At 38.3% G+C, this 20,820-nt stretch overlaps 1 protein-coding gene across 1 annotated transcript in view; it reads left to right on the forward strand.

Moving 5' to 3' along the window:
• The window catches only part of LOC122814215 (probable ATP-dependent DNA helicase HFM1), an 880,891-nt gene that overhangs the window by 700,456 nt on the left and 159,615 nt on the right, over nt 1-20,820 (forward strand). Inside the window, exon 6 of the mRNA XM_044086816.1 lies at nt 7,733-7,972. Coding sequence (XP_043942751.1) covers nt 7,733-7,972 — 240 coding nt within the window. The remainder of the gene's footprint in view (nt 1-7,732; nt 7,973-20,820) is intronic.

Raw genomic sequence — 20,820 nt, forward strand, 5'->3', positions numbered from 1 at the left:
ATAGCATCCTGGTCTTCTTTATGCATTTCCCCCTCTTCCTCTAATACTCAAGATTCTGCAAAAGGCGTCATCCTGCAAATCATATGTCATCCTCATTGTTCCATACTGGCCTAGACAGATAGGTCCCCTTTAGTCTGGCCTCATTTGAGGAACCCCCGCAACTTGGCTACTGGATCTGCTGCCAGATCTTCTCTCACACCCATCCAGTCAGCCTCACCTGGAATTTCACAACCTCAAGTTGACTTCACAGTTTCTCCATTTCCTTTAATTGACAGCCATTCAGCACCTCCAGAGAATGCAATTCACATCTTGCATGCTTCTCATAAATAGACTACCCAAAAATTTATATTAGTAAATGAAAGTGTTTTTCTAGCCAGGCTACCAATTAAGGGATTCTGTCTCTAATGTAGATTTTCTTGCAGTTCCTGTCTTCATTATTTGAAGCAGATTCTAACTATTCTATAATCAAAGTGTAGCTGGTGGCCATTTCTCATTATCACCCCAGACACCAAAGCAATTCATTAGCTTTTCATAGGATCTGCATGGCCTTTCTTAGAAGAGTGTTCCTTCTTTGAACTCCCATTAAGGACCGTATTTCCCCTGAGATTTAATTTTGGTCTTGGAAGCAATGACAAAGATTACTTTTGAACCCATTTCAGCTGTGGGGCTGACATTTTTTTCATGGAAAACACTTTTTTGAATGGCTGTCACATGAGCTAGACAGATTTCAAAACTACATGCTTTGTCCATTAAGGCATCATATGTGGTCTTTCACAAAGACAGTCACTTTAAGAAATATTAACCCTTCTTTCATTCCCAAAGTGGCTGCTGAAAGTAATATTAACCAGTCTGTTACTCTTCCACTATTGTTTCCTAATTATTCAGACAGAAGGCAATACTCAGTACACACACACTCTAGATATCCATAGACAACTCAGAGTCTACCTCCTCTGGACTTAAACATTCAGAAAGAACACCCAATTGTTTATCTCATGTGCTGCTAACAGACTGGGTTTCAAAGTTTCCAAACTGATTCTGCCCAGATGGTAATCCATTTGCATATCTTGTCTACTCTAGAAATAAAAAGTCCAAAAGTCTTAAACCCAGAGCTCATTCCACAAGATCAATAGCAACTTCTACTGCCTTTCACAGGAATTCCTCCATTGACGACATTTGTGCTGTGGTTATATAGTCTACATTGCATACCTTTTCCAAATATTAAAATTTGGATATTATTATTAGAACCAGAGAAGCATTTGGAGCATCATTTCTTAGAGGTATCCTGTCATGATTCCTACTGAGAATTCAGGTAGCTTAGGATTCCGTCCCAACTGTCAAACTGGACAGACTGATGAAATAGGATATGGAAGTTATGTACTTAGCATAACACTGGATCCTTTTCATCCGAGTCTGATATGGCATCTGTCCCTGCTTCCCCCTTCCAAATTGTAACAGTAAAGTTTTTTCTTATAATATTATTGCTGTTTTCCATGCTAAAAGTGCTTTCTAGGCAGACAACTTGATCAGAAGGGGAAGACTCACAGGAGATCATGGGAAAGTGTAACAGAGCTTGAGGCAAAAGAGCAATAGCTAATGGCCAGATTGCATACAAAGAGCAGCTTAGTACACAACTGTTGTATCAGACCAACTTGTCCAAAAAGAATCCAGCATTATGATAAGTACATAACTTCCATTTTTATCTGCAAATACAACTCTTTTTGAGCTTCAACATCATTACAGGGCAAATTCAGTAACACCTGTAGTTGGATAACTAACAACATATTAATAATTAATCCCAAAAAATCAAACAATGTTCTATTTGTTACTCCTCCAAAACTGAACAATCTAGCCTGTCTGGTGGCATAGATGGATAAAGCCTTGGCTATGGCCCAGGCAACCCTGGTTTAATGAGTGGCTTGGGCCACTAACAGAGTGGCATGGGAGGGATGAGCATTAACATCCCAGGGTGTATGGGTATGTTTATGGGTATTCACAGTGTTGATCCATAGTGGAGACTGGGGTTGTCACATGGCTGGCATACTTACAAGAAGGGTTAAAGGGTGAAGACAAGGCTGAGCTGCTGCGGAGGACAGGTAACACACCACACATATCCATTGCATGCCTGCTTCCCAGGCTAAACCATGGATGTGCACAAGGGGGAGGGACGGTTCAAAATGGGTAGGGCATAAGTAAAAAAATCCACCTCCCTCCCTGGATGGATGCACAGACAAGATGAACCCCTGGATACTTCATTCCGTGTCCAACCCCATCACATACACATATACTGGATTAAGTCAGGGGGGTGGAGGTCAGCAGCTACTAGACCTGGCACAGACAGGTACCAGGCTGGTAATGATGAAGGGCAGTGGAGGGGAAGCAAATAAAAAACTGTCCATTCTTCCCCAGTAAAAGTAAGGCATAACTCAAATAATCTAAGACCTAATGTTACACAACAAAAATATTTCCTTGACCCTGCCTTAACATCCATGAGTTATATAGACAGTACAGTCAAAACAGTTTTACAACTGAAAATTTTGGTACGGAATTTCATAGCTGTTATGCCCAGCTAGTAGGCATTCTGCCCTAGATTTATTAACACCTCACTGTAGCATCAGTACACAAAAAATACATGTATTACAAAACAAAATCTGTCTTTTTGTACTTCTGGCTGTTAAGCATACCCATCACTGTGATCTCTTAAAGAGATTTCATTATCTACTGGTTACTAACTTAGCTACTACGCTACTCAGCACTCATTTGCTCAAAATTATCATGCTGGGTTAATTCTCCCCACCAAAATCATCTTTACAAATAAGAAAACCATCACAATCACTGAGAGAATGTTAGAATGATGGCATTACTTTGATAAGATTACATTTTGACACTACCATAGGAGAAAGAACCTTCACTAAAATGAGGCCAGCAACATGGATTCAACTAGGGGGTAATACATTCTCAAATAAATAAGATGGCTTCAAGGCTAAACTGAAGGAACATCTACCAGAAGTAACTGTCTGTAATTGCGTTTGTCACACTAGATACGTTGCTGTAGGCTTGCAGTCTCATCGTAAATGAGATATTTACAAACAGTACATATAGGCATCACTCTGCTTATAGAATTCCAACCTGTAAATATCATAAATATTATGCTTATTTCCACAGTTGGAAATATTGTGAATATTGTTTATTGCTACCCCTTTTCTTTGTGTATTTACTTTTGATATACATTTTTGTTATCATAACATGCAAGGTACATTTTCACTTTTGTTAATGATTTTTATGGTATATTTTATACTTTTCTCCTCTGAAGTCCAGGCTATAGATGAAAAGGGTCAATTGACCAATCCACTTATCTGTTTACCAAACCTTAAATAAATACATAAATAAATACATAAATAAATAAAACGATGACATCTTTTTGACAATTCCTCAACAGAGATTTTCAAGAAATTAGATGAAAGGGGGTAATATTACAGAGGGAGTTAAACAGTTGTTTGTTTCCCCATTCCAAAATTGCAGAGAAATTGCCCTCTAACTCTGGACCAGTATTTTCATAAGCCCCCAAATGGTTTTACAGCAAAAAAGAAAAAAACAATCCAAACAAGAAATGGCAAAAAAATAACTTAATCTGATTCTATGGGACTCAAAGGTTTCTTTATTGAGAAAAATACAAAATTCTTCCTTCCTCCTTCTACCGTCCCTTCCTCCTCTACACCTCAGCCATTCTCCCTCCAAAATTCCAAGGAAACTTTCTCTTTCCCTTCCTTTGCAACATGATCTTAGATTTTGGACATAATACAGAATGGATACAAGTGTCAATGATATTCTTTTTCCATTCCTTCAGGGAACCCACAAACTTCTTCATATCAACATCTCATCCTACCAGTCATCTCAAATCTATTTCTTCATGGATTAGAACCTCCCTCACTCAGCCAAACATGAAAAGGGTTTTATTCCAGATTTTTCTCAGTCCCGAGAAAACAGAAAATGCAGAGACCAGCCTCGGATCTGTCCAATCTAAACACCTTTTTTAAAGTTCCAAAGTTTAGAATATGAATGCTTAAAAATCTTTTCTCTCATTTTTTTCAAGCTTTTCTAGTTATTATAGAACTAAAGGATGCTTATCTCCATATCCCTATCCAAAAATAACACAGATAACTCTGTGTATTGGATATCACATCCACAGCTCCAAGGGTTTCACAAAATTCTTAGCTCCAGTAACAGCTTTTTGGAGGCTTCAAGGCATCCATATCTGCCCCTAACTGGACAACTGTTTTATTCATGTTTCTTCCAAAAATGATATCTTAAAAGCTCTTCTCACTTTACAGCCAACTTACGTCTCTACTTAGGGGTCATTCTGGACTTATACAAGTTAACCTTAGACCCAACTCATTCTCTGGTGTTTCATTGATGTCTTCTGGACACCTCCATCATGATGGCTTTCCTTCTCCAAGACAAGGCTCAGTTTTTGAGATCTTACTTCCTATATTTGATAGACCTTCAAGTGATGCCTGCAAGAGAGATCTTGTGAGCCCTGTGATTAACGGCATCAATAATCCTAATGATTGCACATGCCAGACTTCACACGGGGAAAATACAATTGTACCTCAAATCTATCTGGGCTCAACACTGTCATCCTCTGTTCTTTCCGATTCATATCATGCACTTTGTGAAGAAAAATATTTATTGGTGGATCAAGCAGATAACAATCAATTCTTGGGTTCCCTTTCTCATTCCAATCCCCCAGACAGTGGAAACAGATGTCTCAGGCTTTGCATGGACAGTCTGTTCAAAAAGTGTCAAAGTCCAGGTGATTTGGTCAAAACAACTCAAGCAGAAAAAGCACATGTACTGCAAAAAGATGATGACTTTCATTTATGCCCTTCAAACTTTGCATTATATCTGGAACCAGGACTACTTCAAGTAGTGACAGGAAACACCACTGCCATGTTGCATATCAACAAACAGGGAGAAACAAAGTGTTATTCCCTCTACAAACATTATGGTAGCTTGGGAGCTGGCAGTTCACCACAACCTCTTTGTACAAGCAGTTTTCATTCCATCAGAACAAAACACAACAGCATTAGATCCAAAGCAGACCCTCACAAATGGATGTTGAACCCAGAGGTTTTACACAATAGCAGCAGATCCAAAGCAGACCATTACAAATGGATGTTGAACCCAAAGTTTTTTTTTTTCAGATTGTTCATCAATAGGAAACTCATCAGATAGACTTATTTTACTCCACCATAAACAAACAGTGCAATATTTTTGCACCAAGGCCCTTTGCAATGAAATCTGGAGAAGGGACAGCTTTTCTTTCCAATGGAAAGGGAAAATTCATTTACAGTTTCCCTCCCTTTCCTCTTATTCTAAAGGTCCTTCTGAAGTTTCAGAAAGACAGACCAAAAATATTTTTGGCAACTCCCTTCTGGCTCAGAAAATATTAAACCCCTCCTTTTCCATCTACTCAAGGGCAATCAGCACATGTTAACCCACAGAGTGGACTTTCCTACACCATAAAAGGGCTCTCATATTCATCCAAACCTCAGGACTTTGAGTCTTTCCAGCTGGATGATAAACTAATTCTTTAGAGGCACTTTTTCTGGGATATACTTCAGGTATTAAAGGAGGCAAGTGAACTTCCTACTAAAAAATCTTACATTTCTAAACAGAGGAGATATTCTTTATGGTATCGCAGCAGAGGTCATGACCCATTTCTAGTGGAGATATCTATAACCCAAAAATGATTGTGTGAGCTGCACAACTCAGGTCTGGTATACTCTTCATTAAATTGTATCTGTTAGTAATTTCAGGATGTCTGCTTATTTCATACTCTTTCTACACATTATTATGAGATCAAGCAGTTTCTTAAAGAAATCCTTCACATCAGGCCCCTTAGAAAATCAATTTCTCCTCACTGGAACCTGAACTTTGTCTTGGAAAAACTTACTTTCTTTTGAACCTGCTTCTTCTGCATCTATGCAATTCTTAACTTGGAAACAGTATTGTTAATTACTTTGACTTCAGCCGAAAAGGTTTCTGAGCTACTGTCTCTCATGTGCTCTCTTCCATTCTTAGTCTTCCACAAAAAACAGAATTAGCCTCAGAATTAATCCTACCTTTATGCCTGAAGTACTTATAGATTTGCATCTGTATCAGTTCATCCAACTTCCAGCCTTCTTTCTTATTCCTCAGAATAAACTAGAAAGAATCCTTCTTTTGTTGGATAGCAATAGGCAACAGAGATTTTATTTAGAAAGGCAAAATCTATCTTAAAACCTGACCAACTTCTTAAAGCCTATGAAGAGAATAAGTTAAGTTTTCCAGTCACTAAACAGACTATCCAGGTGACTTTCACCTTCCATTTTCGTTTGTTATTCATTTCATGACATATCCCTTCAGGGGCATTTGAAGGCCCATTCTACAATAGCAACGGCTTCTTCCAGAGCCTTCCTCAAAGGTTAGATTCTAAGTCTATTCTGGAGAGAGAGAGCTTTGGAAACTGTTTCATAACTAAGGAATACAGCAATAGTGATCTAATGAAGAACACAGTACTGTTGTGCCAGACCTTACCATAACAACAGATGCTAATATATATAACTATTTCAGCATGTTCACCTTCCCCCAATCCCCCTTATTTTCTTCTCACCTCTTGGTCAAGGCAGTCTGTTAAATTTCTCTCCCTGTCTATGTTCTTATGAATTTGTCTATCTCCTTATAGATTTTAGTCTTGCTTTTTCCTCTGGGGCAAAGGAAGCTCTGAGGATTTTCACACTCATATGGCCCTAAGTATTAGCAGGTAGTCCGATGCATAGGTCTCTGCTTGGAAGTATTGCGCAAAAGTAAGGTGCCTAAGCTTTTGTAGACTGGCCACATGTATTTGGTAGGATGCATCCCATAACTGTGGAGTACTGCAACAGTGATCTATTTGCACATCTACTGTAACAGTAATCTTATACAACTGTACTTCCTTTATAATATCTGTCTGTCTTTGTCTTGCATTTGCAGTTTGTGGTTTCATTTTTGCCAGAATTAATTTATAGTAGATTTCAAATTCCTCTTAATTAATCCATACTAAAGTACTCTTTTTAGCAATTACTCTCTTAGTCATACATTTTTCTAGGTTGCCTACCACAACTTCTAGTCTTTGCATAACCTCTACCTTTCAGTGTTTTCCCGGGCTAAGTGTGTGTGTGTGTGTGTGTGTGTGTGTGTGTGTGTGTGTGTGTGTGTGTGTGTGTGTGTGTGTATGTGTGTGTGTGCACGCACACATGTGTGTGTATGAGAGAAAGAGAACACTTTGAGTTTCATTACAACATTCATTCTCTGTATATGATTCATATCCTTTATAGTGCATTTATCTGATACAATGCTATATGCAGGAGCAAAGTATTTAAGACACAATATACATACCAGCATATACCCTCTACTACACAATGTCATTGCTGGTTATGTAATCAAGGTTTGATGTTATACTGTCCCTACTGTGCTAAGAACCAATGAAGAATGCTGTTCAGAATTGTCATATCAGGCAGCTGGTGCCAGCACAGAAGAAATGTAGAATAATTCAAAGTATTTTTACAAACATAAACCCTATATTTTATGAAATATGTAACATAACTCAAATAATATAAGATAGAATTTTTATATCATAAGTAGTTTAGGAGAAGTAAACAAAAGATAAAGTTTGTTACCGCAGCTGCATTATTTGTTTATTAATTTCTTATAGATTTCTCAGCATGGAAACATTCAGCTGGACATTCTCAGAGTGGCCTTACAGTAAATGCACAGAACAAACCCAATGAAATCTTGAAAAAGAGCAATACTGACCCAGATGACAGTGATTATTGGTCAACAGAGTTTATTAATGTGACCTTTGATTTAGGATGTGATGCATGGGATGATTATGATGATGACAATTTAGTGCATGCCAGCAGTATTTCAGCTATGGATCCAAAGCCATGTGCAAGTAAGCCTTTATTAAACAACTGTATTAAAATGCATGTTGCATGGAAAAAAACTTGACAGCATAATGCCTAAATGTGTACATGGTTATTTAGAAATCATTAGGAAAAAAGACCATATTTTTTATGTGCTCACGAGGCATATATCAAATATAGGGGAGAAAGAATCACATCAGTTGCTTCCTATGTGTAATAAAAAGAAACAGATTGGTGCCAGCTTGAAAGGGTGAGGTGTCTGCTAACACCACAAGCAACTTAGTTGGAAATAACAGCATAGCTTCCAAAGGGTTCACTTGAGGAAGGAAGAATTTATGATTAATTACTTTCCTTGGGTGAGGTACTGCAGCAGCAGCACCCTCTGGCAAACACTAGGAGCATGCTGCAGGTCTTACAAGCAACAAAAGGGATGCATCAAACCACCCTTAACAGGCATGTGTAAAATGTATACAACTGGAATGCAGTCTGTGCAGTGGCATATTATAATGTGGTTGATTTGAGCAGTTGCCCGAGACCCACATCTCCATAGAAGCACATGGCCAGTGCAGGAGTAGGGTACAGCAGCTGCAGCTGCTGTCAAAATTATCTATTTATTTATTTTTTTTAGCAAAGAAATTCATCATTCATTTAAGAATGAATGAATAACTAATTTGCTTACTAACTAATTAACTAACCAAACAGCCACAGCTTGCATCACTCTACGGGGGAAGGTTGCTGCATCTGGCCAGTCCTTTCATAAGTTTCTGCTGCTATGCCATCCCACAAATTATAGAATGATATCAGCAAGGAGCAGAAAGCTCATGAAGGCTAAATGAAATCACAGTACAAAACAGCAGCAGTAGTGTAAAGTATGTTTTTTTTTACTATTAGGAAGCCAGATGTGGGTTGATGGGGGTCAGAAAGGATATGCATTATATTAGCATATGTATAAGGACTTTTGAGAAGTGCGAAGTGCAACTTAAGAGAATCACTCTGCATTGAACTCAGGCAACGTTGCTGTGCAGTACACTGAGCAGAAGTAAGAGTGAGTAACATTGATTGCCTAGCTTATTTCCCATTTTCAGCCAGTTGAAAATAATATTTACTTGCACGCTGTACTGAAACATTTTAAAGTGTATGTTTTTAAGCACATGTTGCGTTGCCAGCTTATGGTAGTCCAGCCCATAGGCAAACCTCACAATTGTCTCTAATTTTGCAGAATGTCCCTGATCTTGCCTTATATTTTTGCCCTGCCCCTTGTAAACTTTTTTGACTTTCTGGCATTTCATTGAGGATTACAGTTGATCAATAGCGACAGATGCTTGTTGATACAAAAGCTGATCCTGTTCATTCAGCCTGTACTATCTGATGTATGGGTCTTCCAGCCACCACTCAGATCAAATCAAGCAAATGTAATGCCTCAGCCTTGAGCCCTTTATGAATCATTAATTCCCATAATGCTAGTCTCCCTGACTTACTTAGATTTCATTTGCCGTCTGTCCAAGTAGCAGCAAAATCTGGGTAGATAAATGCTCTACCTCAAAAAAATCATATTTTTTGATCGATCTTAGCTAAAATTATGTATATAGTAATCTTTTAGCCTTTTCTTTAGCATTACTTAAAAAATCATTAAATTGCTTGAATTTTTCCTATCAGTTTTACCTGAGCCTTCTCATTGGTGTTTTTGTCTTTTCTTCCCTTCTACTTAGAGTGTTCTTGTATAGTTATATATAATTTGATATATTTCTAGTGGTGTTAACATTAAAATATTAGTAGTCAGTGATTAATACTTTGTAATGTTAGTACTTAGATGGTTAAGTGCATGGTAATTTCAGTATAGTCATAGACACTTTTCTGAATTTAGAGTTATCCTTATGTCAACACAGAAAATTCTTCAAGAAATGCTCAAATTGTACTTACAGGATCCCCGCAAAATCTTCTTGACCTTTGTGTAGTGTGCCTGGGGGGGGTCTCACATCTGTCAGTGTCATGTGAGATTTGCTCTGCCTTTGAATCCATAGACTTAGCCAACCAATGGAACAAGTTCATTGTGAAAGGGCTTCTTCCACTGGATACAGAGACCCAAAACCAAATAAGTCATCTGAAAAAGTTTCAAAATCAAAAGATTCAGATCTGAAAAAGAAGGCTAAGTGATACTTTGGTTCTGACTCCAGTGCCAAAGCTCCATGGATTGAGTAATATGCTGCTTGGACCCCAATGTATACTCCACATTCAGATCCAGGAAATTACAATATAGGACTCTCTAAGGAAACAATTCTTGGACAAAACAGAATGTCATCCATCCAAGCCTTCTTCTACTTTTTTCAACATGATCCTTAGGTCATATAGAAGCACTTCTGAGGTTGACCTGGATCATCTTTTGTAGAAATTTCTTAAGACCCAGATTGAGATGATGGTCATAGGATCTGTTCATTTCATACCCTATCCAGTTACCCTCACCAGCCTGACTTTGGTACTGATCATCTCTGCACCATCTCTTCACCTGGATCCTGTGGCTCGATGCCCCATATTCCAGGTTTTGTCAAATCTAGGATTCTTGGATGTGACTCACTCAGCTCCAACCTTGTCAGATCTGATTTCAGAGTCTTGGATCTGAGAAGATGTCCAGCTTTGAGTCTTTGAGTCTGATTCCCACAGCAGTGCTGGCTTCTTTGGTGGTTTTGCAGATCTCTCATGTCATTGAACCACTTCTTGGTGGAGGAGTTGGATCCAAAAATGGGAGTGGTTTCTTCAGATCTGTTGAAGGTAGGCATGGCTTTCAGGGTGTTGGTTAGGATGATTTCCTTACCCTAAAGGTGAGATCCACAAGTTCCACTGGGGATGGTTCCCCCAGGTTCTCAGTCAGTCTTGTCTACTTCTGGCAAGAAATCCACAAGTTAGAGTCACTCCCTCGACCAAAATCTTTCTGCTTTAGAACAGAGGCAGCCCTCTGAAGACTCAGAAACATCACCCCCTGAACAACCTAAAAAACTGGATGTGTAAGAGGAAACACCAAGACTTCCTGTTGGAATCAGTCACATTGGATACTGACTTAGATGATAGAGGAGGAACCCCATAATCCCCTCTGGAGGATGCCTCCTTTTCATATATCCTAGAGCTCATGCATCTGAGGGGATCATGGCCAAGTGGACTTCCCTGTTAGGATGAGGCAGTATTGTTTGAGGCATACAGAATGACACCATCCATGCACTAGGTAGTCCCTCCCACTGACAGGCTGATAGTCAGTGGTTAGGAAATCATGGCAGAAATCTATTACCTGTGAGGTGAGTCCAAGGAAGCCAGATAAAATTCTTCACCCCCCCCAAAAGATGACCACATTGGTCCAAAACACCACCAGTTGACTCTATACTTATAGTTGCAGCTGCTAAAAAAGAGTTATCTGAAGATTCTTCCTCTGTCCATCTGCCCAGCAAGGAATTGCAGGCAATGGATAGGCTGAGGAGGTAGGCATATACTTCAGGTTGCTTTGTGATTTAGGTCTTGAACTACACCACCCACGTGACAATGTTCTACAGAGATCTTGCTCAACAAGCATTTTCTGCTCTGAAGAACCCCATTTCTCCTGAGTTGCAGAAACATCTTTAGGCTGCTCTGATGACCATGTATACCATTACCAATTTTTCCATGAGCTTGATGCATAACACAGTGGATGGAACAGCAAGAGCACTTGAAGCAGGCATTGCAATGAGATGGCATGCCTGGCTGTATTATGTGATTTCACTGACAACTTTAAACATCCTTCATCAATGACTGCTCCAAAGGTGCTGCCTTATTTCAATTTGTGGTAAAAGAGAAAATGAAGAAGAATGAGCAAGATGGCAAGACACTCTCTGTTGTGGGAGTCAAGTTCAGGGATCCCCAACAACCCTTTAACAGGAGCTAAAAAAGTTCTTGTTCACTCTGGCTTTTCAAGTCTAGGCATCACTTTAACTCCTCTTCTGACATGGCCATATTCAGTAGAGGTGGTCCCTTTGACAGACACAGGCCCAAAAGCCAAGGAGGTCTGCAGAACCAGGAATTCCTTGGGCACTTTTCTGATAATCAATGTCCAGAATTCCTGAAGGTCTGTCCAACTACTCCACTCTGGAGGAAGTCAGGATGCATATCCCTGCACCCACTCATGTGGTTTGCCATCACATGAGATAAGTCGGTAACGAGCATTATATCCAGAGGCTATCACATTCTATTTTTGGAAACTTGCTATCTACCATTCTATCCATTGCAGAACATCCCACCCAACCAGGTAAAGGCTGCTTTGCAAGAGGTTCTCTGTTGGCTACAAAAAAGATCCATCTAGGAGGTCCTAGCAGACTAGACTAGGTCAGAGTTTTGTTCAAGATTTTTTTTTGGTTCCAAAGAAATCCAAAGCCTATTCTGGATCTCTGCATCCTGAACAAACAGAAAAGTAGAAAATACCCAATTCTGGATGGTCTCGGTGCAGTCAATTCTTCCCTGTTTACAGAAGAATGAATGATTCTGCCTGACTGATTTCTTGGATGCATACCTTCACATAAAGATTGTGAAGGAGTACAGGAGATATCTACTGTTCCAGTTGGGAGCCAGTCATTATCATTTCAGAGCCTTGTGGGTTGGTCTCACGTCAGCCCCCAGAGTGTTTATTAAATTCATGATGGTCATAGCAGCTCAACTATGTCTCTAGGTATACAGAATACTCCCTTACTTGGAAAACTGGCTCCTGGCTGCCCCACTCAATGCAGTGTCTTCTTCAACCCAAGGAATACCTCCTTCAGCCATGTGTCACCCCAGGCATTTCAATTAATCTGGTAAAATCCACCCTGAATTCCACTTAATGCATGTATTCCTGGGATGTCATTTGGACACTACAGTTTCATTAATTTCTCTTTCTCAGGACAGGATCCTATCCTTAAGATCTCTGCTAGAGAGTCTTCAGCATGCTGAACATCCTTTAGCATGCTTGATTCCTAGAGTATTGGGTCACTTGGCTTCCTCAGTATTGATGATATAATTTGCTTGCTATCACATGAGAATCCTTCAGTGGTTCCTACAAACACAATGGTCTTAAACAGTCCATCCTCTTTCAACATCCGTAATCATAACTCAGTCATGCAGGAAGCATGTACAATGGTGGTTGCACTATTTTCTAGTCTCAGCAGGCAGACCCTTTCAGGTTCCATCCCCAATAGCATTGGTAACCACAGATACATCCTCCCTCAAGTGGGGGGAGGTGTGGCATTATGAAGGGAGAATGGACCAAGGTCTGAACAGACAAAGAGGCTTATCTTCACATAAATGTCCTGGAGATAAGGATGGTTCTGCTGGTGTTGCAGGAATTACAGGACTGACTCCCTCCCTTCAGGAGGATAAATATTCAGACAGACAACATAATAGTAGTCTGGTAAATAAACAAGCAAGGGGGAAATAGTTCATACTCATTATGTCACAAAGACATGAGCTGTGGCAATGGGCGATGGCCTCTCACTGTTTTCTGACAGCAACAAACATTCATGTGTGGCACAATGAATTGGTGGACAGGTTCAACAGGAATCTCTTACAAGTGGTCTCTTAATCCCAAGATTGCCAAAAAGATATTCAGTCATTGGTGCACTCCCTGCTGCAATCTCTTTGCAACTCCCCAGAACACAAGATGCAGCTATTTCACCATAGCTCCCTGTCTAGGACAGCCACCCAGGGATGTCATGTCTCATCATTGATCCCCTGGGTTACTTCATGCTTATCTCCTTCTTCCCCTGATGACCAAATTTCTACAGAAAGCCTTATGGTGCAGGGTGACTATCATCCTTGTGGTTCCATTTTGGCTCAGAAAAAAATTTCTTCTTCTGAATCTTGAAATAGCCCCCTTGGTTCTTTGATATGCTTATAGATCTCATCACTCACCCCTCTGGGGAGCTTCACCCAGACATTCCCAGTCTGAACATAACTGCTTAGTTTCTCCAGTTTCAGTGATGGCAAGGGATGCTTCACTTCCCACAGATGTAGTCCACATTATTACAGCTTCACAGAAACTTTTGACCAGAAAGGTTTACCTCAGTAAATGGAAAAGTTTACTTCCTAGATGGAATCTCAAAATACTGAACCATTTTCAGTTTCTTTTGGGGATGTTCTCCATTTTTCTACTGCCCTATTTCACTCCAGCTCAAGTTTCTCAGGTATTAAAATTCAGTTGGCAGTGATTTTTTTCCTTTTATATTGGTTTAAGGATCATTCACTGGATTCCCATAGACTCTGTAATAACTTCCTCAAAGGCACATTCCTTCCACAGCCCCAGATAAATGATCATCATAGAGGCCCTAGCCAAGCCCCTCATTGGAATCCGAAGCTTCAACAGATCTAAAATTCTTGTCTTGGAAAACAGTCTTCCTGGTAGCAATCACATCAGCCAGAAAGATATCAAAGCTTTGTGCTCTTTCATCTGCTTTTCCCTATATTGTTTTTCACAAGGAAAAGGTCATGCCAAGAACAAATACCACCTTTATATCAAAAGGAGCTTCAGAGACCAACATTTCTCACTTTACCTGTGTCCTTCCCTAACTATCAGAATAAAGTGGAATGCATTCTAGACATATGATCACAGACAACTCCACTTCTATCTTCATAACACAGCCCCTTTCATGAAGGATGGACAGTTTTAGAGTAAACTGGGGGAAAAATCCAAAGTTTATCTATCTAAATGGTTATTGGATTGCATCTCCTTTGTGTATTCACTCCATGACAAATTCTTGGCTGCCAAACCAAGGCTCATTCTGACATGGCCATGGCAGTGTCTACAGGTTTTTTCATCTAACATTCCCTGGATGACATTTGTGAAGCAGCTACTTGGTCCTTTCTGCATACCTTCATTAAGCACTAAAAGTTAGACTGTAGGTTCAGAACTAGAGCTTACTTTGGGGCTTCTAACCAGAAGCCTCTGCTGTCATGAGGCCACCTGGGATTTCTGTAGCTGGGGATTCTTACCCATACATTGGATTGGATCATTCCCCCGTCAGTTTATAGACTTGAAGGATTGTGTCCTTCCTGTCTTGAGTCCAAGGCAGGAAAAATTAGAGGCTTATGCATTAGGTGTTACACTAGATTTGAGTTACTCAATTGGACAAGGGCATTATGAGAAGGAAAGACTCTTAAAGGGCTTGAGAATGAATTGCTAAATTTCCAAACTGGGTATGACTAGTGGCTCAAGGACTCATACGTCATATCGGGCGGAGTGGAATAAAATGATCTATCATTATAGCAATTACATACTTTTGTTTCTATTATCCTTTAATTGAATTAATTAATGTTCAAAAATATTACTGATTTTGGGAGCTTCTCCCTTCACCCATTATTTTTAACTATACCCAGAATTCTTAATTTACACATGTTTTAGACATTAAGCTGCCTGCTGATGACCAACTACAAGAAAGTAGGAACAGCATTCATACTATGATGAACAGAACCAGAAAAAAAATCAAGCAAAACTTGCAGTACACGTTTCACAATTTCTAGTTATGTTATGGTAATTAGTGATATGATTTATATCAAACAAATGACAGTGAAGTATTAAACAATTTGTTACTTACAATGGTGGGTGGAGCTACCCAGTCCAGCAACATTTTTTCTGTCTATTGAGTATGGGCATGGCTATCATTTTGTGTGTGTGTGTGTGTGTGTGTGTGTGTGTGTGTGTGTGTGTGTGTGTGTGTGTGTGTGTGTGTGTGTGTGTGTGTGTGTGTGTGTGAGTGTGTGTGCGTTCTCCTTACTGCACCCCCCTTAGAAAAGTTTTTATAAAAGCTTAATAGTCATTATTCTGCATTCTGAGTATCATAATTGTGATCAGAACTGTTGAAAGTGTAAATTAAGGGAATGCATAAAAATTCCATGATTGTGGTATGTTGAATATTACTCCAAATTACAGCAATCTCAGAATTAGGATATATAATTAGTAAAAGCTGCAGGACTGTGCACTTTATCATTGTAAGTAACAGTGAGTATGAGATTTAACCATTATTTGTTTGAAATTATTTGCTTATGTATTGGGGGGGGCTTGAGATTTTTTTAAATCTGCCAGTCTATTAAAAAAACAGTTGATTTTGTCCTGAGTAAGGCAGTGCAGGACTTCAAGTAGGCATCAAACTATAGAAACATCAATCATGTGGCTGACTGTGGTGCACTGTATATTACATGCCTTTCTTAATAACTTGTACTCATAAATTTCAGTAGTTTACTTAAAGGGGAGAACAGAGTTGTACAGATGTTAGTGTTGTTGCCTCCCAGAATTTGGTTCAGTTCTTAGAATGTGTCAGTTTTCCCATGCCACTGTGAGTTTTTGCTGGGATTTTTTTTTTTCTCTTGAATCCAAAAGACATGCATGGAAATGGCAGCTCTCCATATTGTTTGTGTGTATGTGCAGGGGTGGAGGGGGGCAGTGAGTTGCACTATATGCTTCAGACAGCAGTGAGGTAAAATCTATTACTATAAATATTACATATGCATTTACTTATTGATTTGATCACAGTTAGATTCAGACATGTGAGGAGTCCACACTCAATAAAGTGGCTGTAAGTACTGGCCACATCTTAGTGTGTGAGGGGGTGTTGCATTGTATGTATCTAAAATAAGTGAGTGGTTATTGATAGACACCTATATAAATATGTATGTGCAAGGCTTGAAGTGTATGTACCTAACAGCAATGTGCTTTGAAATACATTACCGATGCCATTATTCATGTATTTATTTATTCATTTCATTACAGTCAGACATCTGAGATGTATATAGTCAAAAAAGTGACTGTAACTGGTGGGCACAGATGCACTCTGTGTATGAAAATGGTTAATTCCTTCTGTCATTAGATCACAGTTAAACAGTCATAGGTCTGTGTAAAACAAGCTAAACTATATTACTTTGACTGTTATTACTCCCGTTTTTCTTTTATTGCAGTTGTACATCTAAGATGTATACAATCAAAGAAATGGTTACAGTGAGTGGGTACTGAGGCAGTCTGTGTATAAAAGTGACTGACTCTAGCTGTTGTCTGATCACAGGTAAATAGTCATTGACTTGTCATAATATAGTAACACTCCATTCCTGTTAACCCCATCCATTCATTTACTTCCTTCAGGCCTCCGTTACTTTGAAATTGCCAACTCCCACTGGCCAAAATATGAATTGTTTAAATGTATTTATTTTGTGCAAAGAGATGCCCAAAATTTGAAGTATACTTAGCTATATAAACCCTGATTTTATATTGGCTTTGTTGAAGTAAGTGCCCTATAGATTCTTTGATCTGCTTTTGGCAGGGTTATTGTGACACCCTGTGAGAGGCTAGTGTTTTTGCCTCACAGAATTTGGTTAAGTTCTGAGATATGGTGTTATTTGTTTTTCCTTAGCACTCTGCGAATGATATCAGTATTCAGTGGAGATGTGAGCAAATGCTAACAAATGTTAGTAAATTGTTTGTGTCTTTCGGCTTTTTCTCGGTTAGGGGTCGCCACAGCGGAACTCCGGTCCACTAATGATTGGTAGTTGATTTTTACGTGCCGAGTTACCAGCCCTGACGCACAACCTTCAACGAAGGTACTCCCATTCATGCATGTCACCACGCAGAAGACGCTCTAGCTGAGAATTGAACAGGACAGCGTCTTACTGTGAGGCGACAACGCTACCGCAGCACCATCACCGCGGGTACAACAAATGTTAGTAAATAAAATTACAAAATCCATGCAAAAGATACATTAGTTTATTTATTTTATTTATTTGTATTGGTTAACTGGTGTAGAACACTGTTCCACATGGACCTTTTTTCAGACTCAGTTCAAGAGCAAAATCTGGTTAAATAACGTCATAATTAAACAAGTTACTATGATAAATAATCCTAACAGTGTTTTACAGACTACATAGTATAAAAAAGTGCAATAGATTCATGTAATTGCCAAAACTCAAATGATCACAAGCAGTAAATAATGCAAATAATGCAAGATACTCATAAATTTCCAAATGTCATCATGTTTCTTCAAGTGTTCAAGCGAGATCATAGAATTCTAGTTTACAGCAAAAAATGACACACACACACACACACACCCCCAGTAAATCATACACTTCCAATATGGCATGTGTAACATGTTACTTTGTTTAGAAACCAAACAGCAAACATTCAGTGAATGTTGTATAATCTTTAAATGAAATGATCTCTTTAGATCCTGTTTTAAGATGTAATTAATTAGCTGATTTTTATCTGTTGGTGAATTCAAATGCATGTGATTTATTATGTAACTCTTTTTATAATGAATTCTTAATAGGCACAGCATACTAGATGACTGGCTTGATATTTTTCTCAATAATGGATTCTTAGTAGGCACAGCATACTAGATGATTGGCTTGACATTTCTCTCAAACACGTATGGTAATGTCTTATAGCTAAGTAACTGGAAAGGCTAGTGGCTAATAATGACACAAGAATCCTTTTGTGCTTATATACGAACAATGCAATATTCTCCATAACTGGCACTGTTAACTAATTTGTCCAGTATATAGCCTTTTAAAGGAGGAAGGCTGACTTGAATATTAGATGACATTATTCTTGGAAAGATATGCCCTTGTGTAACTGACTTTTGTTACAGTGGCACTTATAATTCTGTTACATTATATGCTGTTAGTAGCTAATAGACACAATAACCATTTTACATAAGAATGACTGCACTATAATTTTTTAATCTGTGTTCATCACTGCAATAAAGTGCACAGTACAGAATTTTCTGTACTGTCTGATTTAATCTTCCCAGGGCTGATTGCATGTACTATAGATAGTATTTTTTTCTTTATTATGCAGGTACAGGTACAGCAGCTGTAACAGGATGGATCTACTGAGAAACAAAAGCTAGATGGGATTTAAGAGGTTTCATTGCTAGTCCAGTCTGATAAGTAACATTAGGCTGTCCACTGCAAAAGTATACTGGTTTTCCCTTTCTTTTTATTTTATATAGTTGTAATATTTGTAATGTAGTATATACAGTTTTATAAGGAACTGACCATAAATATGAAGCAAGTCAGAGACACTATGAAATCAGACACATTTGAGATCTATGGCTATGAGGGCTGGTAAGCAACTATGTGTTTGTGTAAAATGAAGTTTGAAATACAATAAGTAGCTGTCATTTTGTTTATTTTATTTATTTATGTTTAATTGTAGTTGGACATCTGAGATGTGTTTGTGTAAAACTGTGTTTGGAATACATTGTGTCGTAGTTGTTGTCTTTTATTTTATTTTTATTTTATTTTTATTTCATTTTATTGCAGTTGGGCATTTGATGTGCGCAAATCGTTCCTGGCAAGTAATTAGATATGGGTTTCAGTGGCTGGCAAGCAAGCAACTGTACTTCTGTGTAAAACATAGTTTAAAATACATTGTATGGCTGTTATTTTCTTTCATTATTTTTTTTTTATTTCATTACAGTCTGACACATATATTGGCAGGCAATCAGATATGGACTTTGGGAGTTGGTGAGCAAATGTGTATTTGTGTAAAATGAAGTTTAAAATACAATGAGTAGCTGTCATTTTGTTTATTTTATTTATTTATTTATTTTTAATTGTAGTTGGACATCTGAGATGTGCAGAAAATTATTCCTGACAGGGAAACAACCAGATGCCATGGACAGGGGGACCTGAAAAGTGACTGTGTGTTTGTGTAAAATGGAGTTTGAAATGTAGTGTGGCCATTATTTTATTTATTCATTTTTGATATTATTGCAGGCAGACGTCTGAGATTTACATGGACAGCAAATTAAATATAGTTGTATGGTATGGGGCCTGTTTACAAATGAAAATGCTGTAGTTTGGACATTATTTTGGCTTTGCTTTACTAAATTGATTCTTGTAAAACAAGTCAGATTACTTCCATGTGGCTTTATGTGAAACAAAGTTGGTATACATTTGCTCTGGCATTATTTTTAACTCAGATACCTGTCCTGTGCAGTAACATTCCTGATGTGTGTGTGATCTGTGAGTTGTTGTTGAGCAGAAGCTACTCCAATAACATCTATATGGTTTTAATTATCTGACCTTATTAATTGCACTGAAGAATGGATGAATTGATTGGTTAGGATCATGTAAAATAGTCTAAATGTACATTAATGATATACAGTACTTTCTTTACAGCCTCCAGCAAATGTAAATGAGTTGATGTTTGTCAATTTAGTAAAGTTTGCATTATTTGGAGTGATGTTCATAACTGCTTAATATTCAGCATCCGTCGTGCAGTCATTGTTGCATATTACTGTTATGCAGTGCCTTTTACAAGATCAGACTGTGAACAATTTCTACATTTAGTTAAAATGTCTGTTGCTTTGTGGTTGCCCTTTTTTCAATCCATTTCCTGATAAATAGCTGATCTAGTTCAGGGAATGTTACAGCAATATCACCAGCACAAGACATATGCTCTTCAAAGGTAGCAGTAGCATTTGTGGATGAAGCACATAAATGCAAAGTTTTCTGTCATCAGCAATATCTGCATCAGTAACAGATATCTTTAATGTGAAATTATTCAAGTGACCTTTACTTCTGCTTAGATTGTCCATATTGTTTTAGCATATGTTGTCAGGTTGTTAACATGTCTTATGTCTTAATTATAGGTATTCATTTTTTTAATTATGTTATACATGGCTGAGTTTTATGGAATGATGTTGTAGACCTTTACATAATTCAATCCATTTTATCCAAAGCTACTAATAAACAACATGGAATTTACTTTTTAAAACAATAAGAAGTGTGCACAGTCAACAAAGTGGCTATAACTGCTGATGAAGGTAGGAGGTGATTGTGAATGAAAGACCTTACACTTCTGTCATCTGTTTATTTTAAACAATCTTCAATCTGGCCTTGCAGT

This window comes from Protopterus annectens, chromosome 10.part0, assembly GCF_019279795.1.
Source record: "Protopterus annectens isolate FY-2018-M chromosome 10.part0, PAN1.0, whole genome shotgun sequence".
NCBI classification, from domain to species: Eukaryota; Metazoa; Chordata; order Ceratodontiformes; family Protopteridae; genus Protopterus; species Protopterus annectens.